Source organism: Dipodomys merriami, unplaced genomic scaffold, assembly GCF_024711535.1.
Source record: "Dipodomys merriami isolate MVZ:Mamm:240054 unplaced genomic scaffold, mDipMer1.0.p SCAF_158, whole genome shotgun sequence".
Taxonomy (NCBI): domain Eukaryota; kingdom Metazoa; phylum Chordata; class Mammalia; order Rodentia; family Heteromyidae; genus Dipodomys; species Dipodomys merriami.
In genome coordinates, this window is record NW_027202915.1 from 810,781 (window position 1) to 828,287 (window position 17,507).

The window sequence follows — 17,507 nt, forward strand, 5'->3', positions numbered from 1 at the left end:
GCCAGGATGCACACCATGACCTGCTCTCAGCTGGGTCAGACATCTCACTGGCGGTCGGTGAGTTTGAGGCCTGGCAGCTGTGCGGACCCCTCACGCCCACCCATGGTGGAATCACTGCAGGAAGGTGGGCTGTGTCTGGGAAGGTCTGTTGCACACTGCCTTCAGGCTGCAAGGGACACTGCAGCGGCGTCTGTGTCTACTTCCACAGCCTCAGTTCCCCTGGGCACCCAGGGGCGCCCAGTCTGTCAGTAATGGGTCACCTGCTTCCAGAGCCCCTTCTGTGGGGTCAGGATCCAGCACTGGTTTTAAGAAGGTACTCAAGTCTGAGCACAGTAGCTCACTAGGGCCAGGAGACAGCTCTAGAAACAGGTGTTCAAGCCGGGCGTTGGTGGCTCACGCCTGTCATCCTAGCTACTCAGGAGGCTGAGATCTGAGGATCGAGGTTCAAGCCAGCCTGGGCAGGAAAGTCCACGAAACTCTTATCTCCAATAAACCACCAGAAAACCAGAAGTGGCTCTGTGTCTCAAGTGATAGAGCACTTGCCTTGAGCTGAAAAGCTGAGGGACAACGCCCAGGCCCAGAGTTCAAGCCCCACAGCTGACAAAAAAAAGAAAAAGAAAGAAAAAAGAAAGTGTTCAAGCCAGTGCCTCCGAGGAAATGGCATGATGCCCACAGAGGCAGCTTTTCCACAGGAGGTAAGAGGCAGTGGGGTGTGGGAACCCAGACCCAGGACACCTCCCCGCCTCCCCAGACGCGCCCTCCGCACACCCACGTAGTCAGTGTCGCCTGCTTTCTCAGAACCGGAAACCCACAGCATGCGAGAGCCTGGAGAACGTGACTCGAGGTGGTCAGCTACATCCGGCCCCAGCCCGAGGGGCCTGTCCTCTAGACCTGAATGGAAATGACACGTACCATGAAATTAAATAGATACTCACAGAAAAATGCAAAGGAATATTAGCTCTCCAGATTGACTTAAGATAGCATGAAATGAGAAGGTGCTCTGTGTAAGAATCTGTGCGTATGACACACACAGATGCCCACTTAGCCTCCTTTAAATGTGCGTTAAAGCTGGATTATCTCCTCCCAATTTATAGGGAGAACATCAACTGAGAACTATTTGCACGAACTCCAGATACCAGTTTATAGCAATCCCTGTTTAGAAATAAAATAACTACAATCTCCAGTTGCCAGGCAACTACAGCCATGAAAATTCTTAGTGTTGCCACTTTAAAAAAAAACCACTCATTTTATACATTTGACCCACCGAGATGCAGACAGCGAGCCCAGAACATCCCAGGGACCCAGAGAGCCCCTCTTTTTGAGATCTTTAGCACCCTCTTCTTTTACCTCCCTCTTGGCCACTTGCTTTCCTGGACAGTGGCATTTTCCTAGTTAATTATGGACGTTTCCAGAGATGGCTGTTGTTTTCCTAACAGTGCAGGCAGCAATGAACTCCAGGGCCCTGTGTGCAGTCATCAGCGCGGTGCGGCGTGGCAGGTGTGGGCATGCAGGGCCGCAGCGCTGGGCTGAGGCGGGGCGCGTGGAGGCCCCACAGCGTCGTCCTCCTGGTTCCCACAGTGTTCTTCACCCGGGCTGGGAGCTGAATATTAGGCCCCCAGTCAGACCCTCAGGCCGCCAGGCCAGTAGGCCTCTCTTTGCCTCCGTCCACACGCTAGTCCCTGTTGGATAACAAGATGTGATGGTCTGAGGACTGGAAAGGAATCGGTCTTCTCCATTTGGCTTTTGGCTTTGGAGGTTTATCTTTGTGTGGGGCCAATGGCTGAGGTTACGAATCGGTTGTCTTCCCGCTGGAGTCTAAGCCAACTGTCAAATAAATACCAGAGCATGCCTGGGAATTCCAGCCCCTCCTCCTCAATCCCCTCTCAGCAGGGTTCTCCTGCTGCTCCTCCACAAACGAAGACCCCAGAACTCAAGAGCAGAAACAGGCCACAGAGACATCCCTTCCCCAGATGGCCACGCTCTTCCAGGAAGGAGAGAGCATGGAGACAGACAGACAGAGTTGGGCCTCACCAGCTCCACTGCCCCCCCTCCCCTGCCCTAGTGGTCAGACCCTTTTCCTCCTGTGAGTAAAGAGATAGCAAGAAGACAGCTGAGCAGGCTGAGGAGGGTCCAGCTTCGGCATTCACGCAGCAACCACGTCCCGGCAATGTCAGCCGTCGCAGAGTGGGATTGTGCTGGGCTCACGTGGTGTGGGGCACGTGGGCTGCGGGAGAAACGGGAAAGGGACGTCTCTCCCCCCAGAGCCAGGCCACTTCCCAGGGCCGGACATGGTGCCGGGCCGGAGGAGGAGGCCGGGGCAGGGTCCGGTCGTCCCACAGCCCTGCGGCGGGACCTGCCTTGCCCCGTGTGCTGTCTCTGGCTGTGAGACCCCCTCGTGCCTGCCACTCAGAAGTCACACGGAAGTGACCAGGCTGGTGGGGCCCGCACCTCCCCTGCAGACACCCCTCCGCCCCCTCAGATCCAAGCTGCCTCTCCATGTGACAGACTCACCCCAGACTGATCAGCCCAGAAATACCGTCCGTCCCATCCGTCTGATCTCTGTGAGCCCCTCTAAGAAGTGTCCCCCAAAACCCATCCCCAAACTGCACAATGTGGATGGGTCTGGCAGTGCTGTGTCCTTTGAATCAGTCTTTGACTTGTAAGTGCCGAGTCCGTTCCAGCTTCGCTTTATGAAGGTGGACCCGCCTGCGTTTGCTCGTTGAGAGTCTGTGCCTGGCACGTGGAGGCCGCCTCCCGCGCATGCATGCTCAGCACACAGGAGCAGTCCCCATGGAGAGGCTCAGCCTCACCCTTGGGGCCTATGCATGAGCTGAAGGTCGGGGTGCTGCCGAGCCCCCAGATGTGTCTGTATTGCATCTGGGACATGATGGAGATTTTTCATAGAATACAGCCTTGCCTTGCAAGCACGGCGTGTCTCCTAGTGCTCAGGTTAAATAGAAACGTGTCTGGGTTGGACCTAGTAGGTTATGGCCTTTCTTCAGTGAGATGTTCAAGGCTGACTATAATCTCAATTTCACCCTTCACTTTAGATGCCACTTGTTCCTAAAATCGAAGTCCCTTCATTCATGGGCCTCGGCGCTGCGTGATAGCCGGGAGTCCGCACGCGGTCAGGGCCGCTTCAAGCTCTCCCCTAGCTTTTACCATGCAAGGCTAACTCCCTACTCCTTGAGACACGGTTCTACTTCCAGTTTTTTATTCTGCTTCGTTGGAAGTAAGAGTCTCTCAGATTTGTCAGTCCAGGCTGGTTTTGGAGCTGGGATCCTCAGCCTCCCGAGTAGCTAGGATTTCAGGTGTGAGCCACCGTGCCTGGCTGGCTGAGGCTTTGGAAGGACTCATCTCAGGAGTCTGATGGAATCTACCGAACTTGCAGGAAATACCTGGGAAAATGGGGAGCAGACACAAGAGCTTGTACCAGTTTATTCTTTTCCATTGCTCATAGATTCAGAAACATTCATTAGGCCCCTGTAGCAGGCAAGCCGTCTGGGAATGCAGCACACAGAACCTGGCCATCCACACGCCGGCCCACTGCCCACTCCAGGGAAGGAAAGGTGGGCGAGGCGTCCTGCCTCCTGCCTCCTGCGTCCTGTGCAGAGGCCTCTGCAGCCTCTCATCCGCTGCTTCTCTCCCCTGACTGCTCCCCCAAGTCCCCAAGTCCCACCTTTAGGCACCCAGCCGTTCACAGTGGCTCTGCGCACGCCACACTGACGGAGGGTCTCCGGGCACCGTCGCGATCACTGTCATGAGTGATCACTAATCATCACACCCCAAGTCCCGTGGCTACTTGAAAGGAAACAGCTGAAGGAGAAGGGTGGTGGGCCGCTCCACGCCCGCCGTCTCACCGACAGCCGCATGCCCTGGGCGCCCCGAGGGCTCCGTGGTTATGCGAGGGAGCTTCAATTCAGGCTTCGCAAAGGTTGGGGCAGACAAATGCTGGGGCCTCATTCATTTTCTTAAAAAAGGTGTCTTGAATATTAATTGAGCTTCAATCAGAGCATTCAACCATAAATTCTCACCTGTTTTGAAACTGGCTCAGGCTCAATTGAGCATTAATAGATTTTTTTTGTCCATGCAAATGGGGTGATAATTCATCCTGTGTGTAATTGAACTGTTTTGAATTGTTACATTCATGGAGCAGTTAAGTACCAAATTGTTTAATGTACTACCCAGGTACTCTTTAACTAAAATAAATAGTGCTGGTTTTCATTTTGATGTAATAAAGAGAGTACTAAAGAGGTAAAGATGGTTATCTGGAGCCTGAGTCTATTTTGAGATGTATCATGAGTCCATGTGGGAGAGGCTATCTTGAGACTGTATGTGGAGATGGTTATCAGGAGTCTGTGTCCGTGTGTTAAGCTGTCTGTGTCGGTGTGGAGACTTTAGCACTAGTCTGTGTCAGTGATGTTATCAAGTCTGTCTGTGTGGAGATGTTATCACGAGTCTGTGTCTGTGTGGAGGTGTTAGCTCGAGTCTGTGTCTGTGATGCTATCGAGTGTGTGTGTGTGTGTGTGTGTGTATGTAGATGTTATCACGAGTCTGTGTCTGTGATGCTATCGAGTGTGTGTGTGTGTGTGTGTGTGTGTGTGTGTGTGTGTGTGTGTGTAGATGTTATCACGAGTCTGTGTCTGTGTGGAAGTGTTAGCTGGAGTCTGTGTCTGTGAGGTTATGGAGAGAGAAAGAGAGAGAGAGAGAGAGAGAGAGAGAGAGAGAGTGTGTGTAGGTGTGTAGATGTTATCACGAGTCTGTGTCTGTGGCTTTGTGGAGCCGTTATCGTGAGTCTGTGTCTGGGTGGAGAGGTTATCATGAGTGGAGATGGCTATCCTAAGTCTGTGCCTGAGTGGAGGGCTGTAGACTCTGAGGGACTTTCGTCTTTTAGGGTACCTACTACTTGGTCGCTGTGTAGTTTGGTCCTCACTGCCACTTCTTCTAGATGGACCATGAGATCGACTTTTGTATTTTTATATTTTATAAGTGCACAGTTCCAAAGTACGTGCCCTGACATGAATGTGTCCCCTCAGCATGGCTGGCTTCTCCCACGAGGCCGTGCTGCAGTGGCACGCCCACCTGACAGGAAGGACGGGTGCTGGAGTTTCCTCCACAAAGGTGCAGGCCACGTCCCGCTGCCGTCTCAGTATTCTTAGCCCTCAAGGTGGAGGCTTTGGTGTCATCTGTGTCACATGCAGCCGGCAGCTGGCGTAATGCCCCCTGTAAGATACGAATCTGTTCTGGGCAAGGTGGCTCACTCCTGCAATCCTAGCTACTCAGGAGGTGGAGTCAGAAGGATCACAGTTCGAGGCCAGCCTGGGCCAAAGGTTCACAAGATCTCATCTCAGCCAATGAAAGTTGGGCAGGGTGTTACACGCCTGTCATCCCAGCCACGGGGGATGTGTCCAAAATCACCGTCTAGGCTGGCTTGGGTATAAATGCAACACCCTATTATAAAAAAGCAAAAGCAAAACACAGGCCACAGTGGCGGGATGATTTACAAGGTAGAGTACTTGCCTGGCAAACACAAGGCCCTGAGCTGAGACCCCAGTATCATAAAACCACAAAACAACAACAACAAAAACCCCAGCAAAGCTAATGTCACCTCCTTCTCCAGCCCTAAATAATCCAAAACGGCTTCCTTATTCAACTCAGGATAGAGCCGCGGCTGGAGCACACACCGGCTTCCTGATCATAGAATCTCGGTGTAGAGACTACTGAGCACCACGGCCTCTCTCTACTCGGTTCAGTCAGTCGCGCTGCAACCCTGTACTGGCCTTCAGCGCCTCCTCCCTATACCAGTTCCACTTGTTTGCCTCCCACACTGTAATTGTGGGCGTGGCCTGCACAGCCATCCTGACCACTAGGTAACAGAGGGAACCCCTGGGCCTCCTGCTGCTCTGGGTCTCTGGAAGCCTCAGCTGGGCTGCTCAGCTGCATCTGAGCACCTAAGGGCGTGTCTGTCCCTAAAAAGTCTCTTCTGTCGTTCCATCTGTTTCTGATTGTTACTTCAAAGGAATCATCATCATAATCTCCCCTTGGCCCTTCTGCCCTGTAACTCCTCCCTAATTGTGATGTGCTTGCCTGTAGGTTATTAATTTCTCGTGACTGTGGTTTTCCTTTTATAGAAGGAGACCACCAAATGCCTTTTCTCTTTTCTTGATGAATTTCTGAGATTTTTTTAAACCAGCTGGTGAATTTTATCTAAACACTGATGGATCTAATGAAACAATCCAGTGTCTTTCCTCTACTCGTTGAAGATGGAAAGTTACATTAGTCTGTTAACTCTGTATAACTTCCCGCTCGTGCCTCGTTTGACTCTAAGAACCTCTTTAAGGGTTTATTCCATGGCTCTTTCTTTGCTCTAAAAATTTAGGAGTCAAATGTTCCCCAGTGGCCAGGGATCCCAGGCCTGGTCTAGGAAGCACTGTTGGGAAGGGGTAGAATCTCGAGGAGGTGGAGGAAATGGCAGGACTTGTGGCTCTGGGCGCCTGGCAGGGTGCCGCTGAATTCTAGTTGACTTGACCTTTGACCCCACATCTCAGTGAGATGACTGGATTCTGTGGGTGACATCTCCGCTTGGAGGACTGGAAGCTGTCAACACTTACAGAACTGACTTGTGTCTCTCTCAGGGGTATTTCCTTCTGCTGCTCCTTACCTGGGATACAAAACCCTTTTCTTTCTTTCTTTTTTTTTTTTTTTTGGCGGTTGTGGGGCCTGAACTCTGGGCCTGGGCGCTGTCCCTCAGCTCTTCAGCTCAAGGCGAGCACTCTACCACTTGAGCTACAGCGCCACTTCCGGTTTTCTAGTGGTTTATTGGAGATAGGAGTCTCACGGTCTCTCCTGCCCGGGCTGGCTTTGAACCGCGATTCTCAGATCTCAGCCTCCTGAATAGCTAGGATTACAGGCGTGAGCCACCAGCGCCTGGCCAAAACCCTTTTCTTTTCTTACGTTTTGTTCAGTTTTTCCGGTGTTTAGGTTCACAGAGTAATTACAATTTCTGTTTTTTAAACAGGGCCAGAATTAGAAACTGGTCATTCGTAAGCATTTTGTTGTTGTTATTTGATGCTCTAAATGTCTTAATTTCCTTATGTATGGTAATAAACTGTTTGTTTGCAGTCTGCACATCCCATTCTGCCATCTGGGGTTCCTGCCTCCTCCTTCTTGTGGTGCCTAGTTTCTTTGTGTGTTTATTTTTGTCTGGGGCCACTCTCTTGCTCTGGCTTTTGTTTGTGAGACCCTGGATACAGATGGCTTCCTTCACAGAGCGGCGTATTTACCTCTCCTAGGTGCAAGTTAAGGATAGTCTAAATTGTATTCTCAGCTTGAAGCATTTCAGACCACCCAGACATTGAGAATGAAGACTGCAAACCTGCATGTAATTCAGATGGAGGCTCCAAATTCTTAGGACAGTTTCTTACCCCTGTTCAGTGCTGTTTTTCCAGACATGGCTTCAATATGCAAGATGTTGGAGAGAAGTTGATGTAATAAAATCTCCGTGTATTTTGGGCTGTCTTCTGCTTCCAGGGGCTTCTTAGGCCCTACAAATGCTAAGCTAAGATCCCCTGGTTTGGCAGATGTTTTAGTGTGAAAGCAAATTTTCCTATTGTCTTCTTTGAATTCCCAACTTTACTTGCTTTTTTTTTTTTTTTGCCTAAGAATCCCTTAATTTTCTACAAGTTCAACAATACATTTAATGTTGTTTAACAAGTATTATACCCACAATGTTTAATTGTTCATGGCAAGAAGGTCTTTCTAAGTACATAGCCTATCATATTGTTCCGTTGCCATTTTTCTTTTACTGTTACACATCTCTTCCTTCTTCTAAATTACAAGAGGGATTGTATAATTTATGTTACGTGTCAAAACTCTTGAGAATGAAAAAGGATATTTAACATTATTTAATGCTTTGAAAGACAAGTAGATTGAGAAAATCCACTTGTGTTGGTGAACCTATAAAAATTATTGTATTCAAATTTTACTTTCAAACATAAAACATTTTCTTGCAAACAGGAAAATGTCTGCAAATCAAATGAAAAAGTTAAGACTTCCCTGCTGTTTATCTGAACATTAAAATGAATAAGCAGAGTAGGTATTCGACCTGGTCTAGTGCTGGTGTGGTTTGCATCCCAAGCGTGCCCCACAGGGCTGGGCCACAGGCTGTGTCCCTGGCTGCAGAAGCCCTCCGGTTGGGGCTTTGGGGGCAAGTTAGGTCACTGCATGTGGCCTGGGGGGGGCGACGTCAGAACCCCAGCCTCTTCCTCCTCTCTACTTCCTGGCCACCGTGAGTTGAGTCACCTTGTTCCTCCACCCGCCCGCCACCATGTGCCGCCTTACTGAGGCCGAAGGCAACTCATGAAGTAGCCAGGGACTGAGACCTCTGTTGAACTAAAACCTCCCCTCCCTCTAAGCCGATTATCTCACACGTGTTGTCGTGGTGATCAGAAGCTGAATCATGCAAATAACGTGCCAGGGGTATTATTTCTTAGATAGTCCTGTGCCATCCATTTTCCTGTCTCTGCGTCCACATCGCTGGGAGGAGTGCCACCATGCATGGCTCGGTCTTTGAGACATTGCTCTGCTACCTTTCTTTTCTTTTTAGGGAGGGGGAAAGGTGCAAGAGCCTGGGCTGACCTCAGATTATGATTGTGTGTGTGTGTGTGTGTGTGTGTGTGTGTGTGTGTGTGTGTGTGTGTGTGTGTGTGTGTGTGTGTGTGTTCGTGTGTTCACAGGTGGCATTGATCTGCTCGTTTTGGTAACTGCGGTTTCCATCCCTGTTGGTTGAGTATCACAGTGTGGTTGAAAATAATTACAAATTTACATGCTCCACAGCCCAGGCCAAGTTCAGTAGAATAAGTTTTTCAAGTCAGGACGAATAGCATGGGTTAAGTTTACAAAATGTCTTTTTCTGTCACTCCCTAGAGCAAAATTACAGAACTTCACGCGTTAATCTTTCATGCATTTGGAGCTCCTGATGTCCAGATTTCCACGCTCTCCCATTTGCAAGCTTTGTTGTTAATAATTACAGTTTACCATTAGCTTCAACTCCTGTGGGTTTGTTTTGTTGTTGTACACTGGTTGGCACATCAGTGGGACTAATGGTCCTTCTGTGGCCGCCATTATGGTCTGTTTTCTCCAAGTGAAGTTGATGGCACCCTTGGTATGAGCCTTCTGGGAGCTGCCCTGGAGACCGAGCTGTGAGGCCCAAGCAGGCCATGACTTGTCTGTAGGGTGCTCTGGGAGGCTGGGCGAGTCTTGTCAGGATGCAGGAACGCCTGCAAGCCCATCTGAGGAGTGCTTTCCAGCCCGTGGTGGAGGCATCTGCTTTGGAGAACAGGAAAGATGACCCCATAGCAGGTGTAGTTAGGCACGCGGGGAGGGAAACACTTCCTTTGACGGAGAGTTTATCCATTGGGTATTTGTAGAAACATTTATAGGAAGACATCTTCAGGCTGGTGACAGGTCTAAATGTACTGGAAGAAATTGCTTCTGCCCATATTACATCATTTCATAGTTTCACCAGAAGGGGGCGCATGTGGCTTCGGGCGGCGCTGAGGTCCACGGCCGTCCCAGGAGTCCAGGGAGACCGCTCCGTCCGGCCACCTCACACAGCGCCAGCCCAGCGCCAGGCTGAAGCCGCCGTGCGAGCTCCATCTACGTTCTCTATGGGACAGGGCAAGTCCTTCCGGACTGCCAGCTGAGTGTATAACAAGTGGGTCAGACCAGAGTGGGCCTGTGTGTGGTCCGTTGGGAAAATCACTCCAGGCCCATGTTGGTGACTGGGGCGCTTCCTGCTCCTCAAACCATGTCAACATCCTCACCGAGGAGGGAAGGCTATTGGTTAGGACCAGAGATGGGGGGGGAGGAGCCTGGTCCTGACCTTGACTGTCCACAGAAGGTCATTGCACAGGAAGCCACTGGGAAGGAGCACGCGTCATCATCGTATCGGTCCTCCTTGAACAAGCCTGTACGTGCGTGTGCCCTGCGCCCACGCACTCTGTGTTCCAGGATCTGTACCTGGATCTGACACCTGCAGAGGCAGGGAGTGGAGGCTGCTGGTCTGATGTGAGGCCATGCGGGAGGGCACCACGTGGGCGGGCACGCAGGCCACAGCCACAACACCAAAAGAAGCCATCTGAGGAAAGACACACCAGAGCCCGACAGCCAAAGGAGTGTGCACTTGTGCCATGGAGCTCTTAAACCCCCAAAGCGCCTTCATCTGTTAGAAGACCAGATACTAACCCAGGTAGCTTCAACAGAGACTCAGAGCAAGGTGACACATGGATCTGCTGGCAGAACTGCCCAGTGATTCATGGGACCCGGAGAAGCTGGCGCTCCTCCCTGACAGTTCCTGGGATCTGCGATGGCCAGACGGGAGTGTGCATGACCCAGATGGAAAGCACCTCCCCCTCCCGTCCTGGAGACAAGGCCCAGGGCTCCTCGATGCCCTCACCGCCTGGGTGGAGTCTCGCCAGGCCCCGCTCACCCCCCCACCCCCAGCCGAGTGCTGCCCTGGCAGACACTACAAGAAGGACTTGGAGCCAGCCCCACGCCCTCCACCGCTTTTATCTCTGATGATTTGCTGAGGTTTTGCCCTGGTATATTGGAGCATTTGCCAGTGCTGGGACATCAGCCCAGCTTCCGCAAAGGCACCTTAACGGGTCCCAGAGGAGGAGGACCCTCAGCCTCCCTCCCCGAGGCTGCCTGCGGGTCCGCGGAAACGGCGCATCGTCTTGCACGGGGCCTCCCCAGGGGGTTCGGTGGGGGACATGGACATGAGGATGACCCCGTCCAGCATCGCAAACGCCTTGCAGGCACACGCCAGCATGACAGGGAACGGGACCGCAGCCCTGGGGCTGGGGACCCCGCGGGGATGGGACAATGCCCAGCAGAAAGGCTGGGCTGCTCCGGCAGGCCCCTCCTTGAAGAGCCCACAGCTCCAACTGCAGCCCTGGACGTAGACCTCCACAGCCACCGCCAGCTCCAGAGATCTTTCTAGAAAGCTCGCCTTCTGTTTCAGAGCAGTATTGGGCTGGCATCTGTGTGTCCCCATTTATTAGGAGTGTGAATAGATTTGCGTATTGTGCGAGGTGCAGATGTGACCGTTCAGGGACAGGGACAGTCACGCGGTTGCACACGTCACACACAGGTCGCAGCGGCCGTGCCGTGTGTGGCAGGAGTGGTCGTGTGCAGACCCTGCTCCCACAGACCCCTGCGAGGGGACGTCTCCTCTATCCCGAGGCCTCAATCTGGAGTGTCCTGTGCACACCCAGACATGTGGCACACCCAGTGCGGGGCCGGGGGGGGGTGGGCGCGTGAACCCCGCCTCTGCACTGAGAAGCACTTGCTCAGCTGCTGAGTGCACACAGCCCCATGCTGCCCATGGAGCCGATTCGTGTGCCCCCCGACCCCGCCGATCGCCCCCTGCCCCGCCCCGCCCCGCCAGCACGCACACACGGGCAGCCCTCACGCAGCGGAATTCCCTTTGTCCGGCAGGGAGAGCAAGCTCACCATGCTGCTGCGCGAGTCCCTGGGGAATGTGAACTGCCGCACCACCATGATTGCACACATCTCCGCGGCGGCCAGCAACTACGCCGAGACCCTGTCCACCATCCAGATCGCGTCGAGGGTCTTGAGGATGAAGAAGAAGAAGACAAAGGTACGCGGCCATGGGTGTAGAGGGGAAGGGAATGGCTCAGGCAGAGCCTCAGGAGCCCTGGGCCTGCGGCCGAGTGTGCGCCAGCTCTGGAGCAGAGCTTCTGCACAACTCTCCTTTCCCAGGGCTAGCTCTGTGCGTGCCGGCCTCCTCCCGCCACCCCGTCACTCCTACGTGCTGAGAAACTCGGCAGGCCAGGCCTGGCCCAGGAGGAGCATTTGGGAGAATCATGGCAGCTGTGGCCGCTCAGGCTCAGAGTGGTGGGGGAGGATTCTCCCCTTCTTTTAATGTTCTGCTCCCTGCCGCCCCCCCAAACAGCTTCACAGCCAGTGCTCTGTGACAGGGAGACAGCCCCTAGAGGCCAGGCCTGCCTGGACTAGCAGTTTGATTTCCTGTGGGCCTTTCGGGGGGGTGTCCCGTGCTCAGCAGTCATGATATGGGACAGCGGCTCCACCCGAGCGGTGCAGAGGCCAGCCACCAGCTGACTTCCACGGCTGTGTGGAGCCGGCCGTGTCTGCTTGCCCAGTGGTGCAGGGCTCCCCAGGGACCTGTTTTTGTGTGTGTGTGTGTGTGTGTGTGTGTGTGTGTGTGTGTGTGCGTGCGCACACGTGCGCGTGTGCGTGCACGCATCTGTGTATGCATGTGCATGTAAGCATGCTGGTCCTAGAGCTTAAACTCAGGGCCTGGGTGCTGTCCCTTAGCTCTTTCATTCAAAGTTGGTGCTCTACCACTTGAGCCACAGTTCCACTTTTGGCTTTCTGGTGGTTATGTGGGAGATAAGAGTCTCATGAAGAGGTCTGGAGACAAGGCTCAGGTGCTAGAGTGCTAGCCAGTGAGTGAAAACAGCAGGTACCAAGCCCTAGTCTTGGACCTAAAAAAAGAAAAGAGGCTCACGGACTTTCCCACCTAGTGCGCTTCAACCTGCAAGCCTCAGATCTCAGCCTCCTGAGTAGCTAGGATGACAGGCGGGGGCGCCGGCCCTGCGGGAGCGCTGTCAAGAAGAGCCACCGCATTAACTCTGCTCTCACCCACAGTACACGTCGAGCTCCTCGGGGGGAGAAAGCTCCTGTGAGGAAGGCAGAATGCGCAGGCCCACCCAGCTGAGACCCTTCCACACCAGAGCCACCGCGGACCCCGACTTCCCGCTCGCCCCCCTGTCCAGTGACCCCGACTACTCGTCCAGCAGTGAGCAGTCCTGTGACACGGTCATCTACATCGGGCCTAATGGCACGGCCCTTTCGGACAAGGAACTCACGGATGACGAGGGCCCCCCGGACTTTGTGCCCATCGTGCCCGCCCTGCAGAAGCCTCGGGGCGACAGCCGGCCTGAGGGGGGGCAGGCGGCGGCCAGCAAGGCGGAAAGGGACTGCTTGAAATGCAACACGTTCGCGGAGCTGCAGGAGCGGCTGGGCTGCATTGACGGCAGTGAGGAGCCCAGTGCGTTTCCCTTCGAGGAGCGGCCGGTGCAGCCTGGGGCGGCGCAGCCCGGCAGGGCCGCCACCCTGCTCCCCGAGTCTGACGAGGAGGAAGAGGAGGAGGAGAAGGAGGACGACAATGGGCCAGATGGTGGCAGCCGCCGGCCAACCGGCCAGGAAGGCGCGGAGCCCCGGGACTCCAGGACGCAGAGAGCCCTCTCGCCCGTGCCGGCCTCCGGGCGCAGTGGCAGCCCCAGCCCGGCCTCTCCCCGCAGCATCCCGGGCGGCGGCAGCCAGCACAGCCCCAGCCTCCAGAGCAGCCGCGAGAGCCTCAACTCTTGCGGCTTCGGCGAGGGCAAGCCCAGGCCCGCGGGCTCCCCACGGCTGGGCGTCGCCAGCCTGTCCAAGACCCCTGAGTACAAGCCCCCCAGCTCCCCCTCGCAGAGGTGCAAGGTGTATACCCAGAAGGGGGTCCTGCCCTCCTCCACCCCGGGCAAGGACGCCGGCCCGGCCTCCGGCGAGTGCGCACAGCAGCCCGAGGTGCGCACCCCACCGGTTGGCATGAGCCCCCAGGTTTTGAAGAGATCTGTGTCTGCCGGGAGGGAGGGGGTCCCGGAGGGCCCGGCAGCGGAGGACGCGGGTCGGGCGGGGCCCGCCCCAGACACCAGCCCCGAGAGGCTGAGCGCCACGGTGACGGTGCAGCAGCCGCTGGAGCTGAACGGGGAGGATGAGCTGGTGTTCACCCTGGTGGAGGAGCTGACCCTGGGCGGGGCCCTGCGGGGCGGCCGGCCCGCCAGCATCATCAGCTTCAGCAGCGACTGCTCCGTGCAGGCCCTGGCCTCGGGCTCCCGGCCCGTCAGCATCATCGGCAGCGTCAGCGAGGACCTCGAGTGCTACTCCAGTGTGGCGCCCGGCTCCGCCTCGGAGGTGAGCGGGGCCCGGTTCCGGCCCCTCCCGAAGCTGGGCCCCGAGGACAAGGGGCGTGAGGTGGGCAGCCGGCGCTCCTCCATCAGCTCCTGGCTCAGCGCGGTGAGCGCGGGCGGCGACGGAGAGCCGTCCTGCCACGGCCTCATCGCCCAGACGTGCTTCGGCCACGGGGAGGCCCTGGCCGAGCCCCCCGCCTCTGAGCTGGTCCGCGGCGCCCAGAACACCGCCGTGGTGTGCAGGGACAAGCCCGGGGTGGGGCCCGACGGCCTGCTGATCCTGTCCCACGGCGGGGAGAACACCTTCGTGGGGACGCCCCCCCTCCGGGGCTGCGCCATCTCCATGCTGGGCCAGGCCGTGCTCACCCTCTCCAGTGCGGCCGGCCTGGGCTGCGAGGCCTGCGTCCCCGTGAAAACCAGCGTCACCTCCCACCCGCGCACCATCGGGGGCCCCCGGGGCCTGCAGGAGCCGGGCGCCTCCACCGCCGCCAGAGCAGCCCGGGCCCCGGAGAACAAGGCAGAGATGACATTCGAGGACCCCTGGCTCAAACGAGAAGAAGAGGTACAAGAAGAGAATGGCGGCTCTCCCGGTGGAGAGGGGTCCCGGGGCGAGGACACCGCGGACCCCGCGGGGCCCCAGACCAGGGCCGAGCGAGAGCGGGATGAGGAGCCGGGTCCGGGGGACCGCGGGGAGGTGTCCGTCTCCCCAGGGACAGAGAGCTTCAGGAGAGTTGTGGATGGCTGTGAGATGACCCTGCCCGGCGTGGGGGCGCAGAGCCCCGTGCACGGCAACAGAAACCTGAGATCCAGCAGCCTTCCCCGGGCCTTCCAGAAGGTCAGCCGGCACGAGGGGCTGGACGGAGCCCCGTACCCAGTTGTGGTGGATCCCAGCGGCCCGGGCCCTGGCGCCCAGCCCTCCAGGGCAACCCTGGAGCGGAAGGGCGCCTCTCCAAAGCACTGCGTCCTGGCTCGCCCCAAAGGCACGCCCCCCCTGCCTCCCGTCCGCAAGTCCAGCTTGGACCAGAAGAACCGGGCCAGCCCACAGCACAGCGCCGCCACCGGCGGGAGCCCCCCGAGTCAGCCCGTCGCCGCCTTCCTGGCCAGCTTCCTGGACGAAGCCAGCGGCAAGACCAAGGATGCGGGCGGCGGCGGCAGCAGCAGCAGCAAGCTCTTCAGCGCCAAGCTGGAGCAGCTGGCCGGCAGGACCAACTCTCTGGGCAGGGCGACAGTGAGCCACTACGAATGCCTGTCGCTGGAGAGGGCCGAGAGCCTGTCCTCCATGAGCAGCAGGATGCACGCAAGCAAAGACAGCACCATGCCCCGGGCGGCTCGTGGTCCGGGCCGCGGCCCGGGGGCCTCGCCCCCCAGCTGCGCGGCGGCCCCCTCGGCCGGGGCCTCGCCCAAGGCCGGCCCGTCCAAGATCTCGGCCGTGAGCAAGCTCCTGCTGGCCAGCCCCAAAGCACGCGGCCTGTCCACCTCCACCACTAAGACGCTCAGCTTCTCCACCAAGTCCCTGCCGCAGTCCGTGGGCCAGAGCACCCACACGCCGGCCGGCGGGAAGCCCACGTCCTGGTCCACGCAGTCACTGAGCCGGAGCCGGGGCTCGGGGCTGGCGGCCAAGCTGCCCCTGCGCGCCGTCAACGGGCGCATCTCGGAGCTGCTGCAGGGCGGCGCGGGCCTGCGGGGCGCACAGACGCGGGCGGGGCCCGACGAGGGACGCGGGGCGCCCGGGGAGGACAGGCCGGCCACCGGGCACCCGCTGCCCTCCCCCTACAGCAAGGTGACCCCGCCACGGAGGCCGCAGCGCTGCAGCAGCGGCCACGGCAGCGACAACAGCAGCGTGCTGAGCGGGGAGCTGCCGCCCGCCATGGGCCGCACCGCGCTCTTCTACCACAGCGGCGGCAGCAGCGGCTACGAGAGCGTGATGCGGGACAGCGAGGCCACGGGCAGCGCCTCCTCCGCCCCCGACTCCACCAGCGACAACAGCAGCTCGCTGGGCAGCCGGTGCCGGAGCCTCAAGACCCCGAAGAAGAGGGCCAACTCAGGTAGGCTGCGCGGAGGGGAGGAGGAGGGGCGCGGAGCTGGGCGCCATCACCCGGTGGACGCCACGCCAGTGCTGGGGGTGAGGGGCCAGGGCTGGCCCACCCCCTGCTGGTAGGCATGGCGGAGGAGACCGGTGCTGGCACGCCGAGAGGGCAGCTGGCAAACCAGGAGCTGTGTGGACACAGGACCTGGCTCTGCCCCGTGTGTGCCCGCCCGCTGTGCACACACGTTGGGTGTGCTCTCTGTTAATGGGCCTCCCCAGAGCACACGCCCCGGTGGCTGCAGAGACCCCAGTGTGTGGCCAGTGGCCCCGAGTTTCTGGCAGCCAGGCCGGCAGTGCAGGACGGAGCACTGTCTCCGGAGTGTGGACGGGACAGGCGCGTCCTCCGTCCCCACCCCAGGCTGGTGGAGACACGGGGCCCACGGGGGCCTTCCCCGCCACAGTGCCCCGAAGCCACAGGAAGCTGTCCCAGGTGCATGCTCCGCACAGCTCACCTAGAAATCACTGACTTCTTCCTTGGGTCCAGCGTGACGCGAGGCAGAAAGATAGGATGGACAGGGAGAAAAGGACCCCGAGGCCACCGGAGCCTCTGTGGGATGTGGGGGAAGGAAGGAGGAAGAAGAGGAAGAGGAGGAGGAGGGGAAGGAGGAGGAGGGGGAAGAGAAGGAGAAGGGAGGAGGGGAGGAAGAGGAGGAGGGGAAGCAGGGGGAGGAAGAGGAGGAGGGGAAGCAGGGGGAGGAAGAGGAGGAAGGGAGCACCAAAGAGACAGGCGCAGAGGACAAGGAGCCCTCCAGGCCATTGCTTCTGAACTGGCTTCCAAACAAATTGTCCCGGCTTATTCTGCTTTATTAAATGCTTATGAAACAAAATGTTACCCTGAGCCCACCTGCAGTGGTGGCCAGCAGCCGGGAGGGATGGGCTGCTGCAATCTGGTCTGTCCTGTGCCATTGTGTGCACTGCCCTCCCTGTTTGGGGTTAAAGGGCAAGGGTGCTCAGGAGTGAGCCTTCCCTTTTTGATGGTCCAGCAGCGGTGGGGACACCACCATGCCACCTTGAGGGACTTTGCCACTGCAGGAGTCCTGACGTGGGCACCCCCATCCCCGGTCACAGACGTGACAGTGGACAGCCCCATCCACCCCACCCCAGGTCACAGACGTGGCAGTGGACAGCCCCATCCACCCCACCCCAGGTCACAGACGTGGCAGTGGACAGCCCCATCCACCCCACCCCAGGTCACAGACGTGGCAGTGGACAGCCCCATCCACCCCAGGTCACAGACGTGGCAGTGGACAGCCCCATCCACCCCACCCCAGGTCACAGACGTGGCAGTGGACAGCCGCCCATCCCGCCCCAGGTCACAGATGTGGCAGTGGACAGCCCCATCCACCCCACCCCAGGTCACAGACGTGGCAGTGGACAGCCGCCCACCCCACCCCAGGTCACAGACGTGGCAGTGGACAGCCCCA

The 17,507-nt window shown here is 57.6% G+C and overlaps 1 protein-coding gene across 2 annotated transcripts in view; it reads left to right on the forward strand.

Moving 5' to 3' along the window:
- The window catches only part of Kif26b (kinesin family member 26B), a 285,786-nt gene that overhangs the window by 256,605 nt on the left and 11,674 nt on the right, over window positions 1–17,507 (forward strand). For both annotated transcript variants that reach the window (XM_070023180.1, XM_070023181.1), the window contains 2 exons: window positions 11,500–11,662; window positions 12,694–16,042. In XM_070023180.1, the coding sequence (XP_069879281.1) occupies window positions 11,500–11,662; window positions 12,694–16,042 (3,512 nt within the window). The remainder of the gene's footprint in view (window positions 1–11,499; window positions 11,663–12,693; window positions 16,043–17,507) is intronic.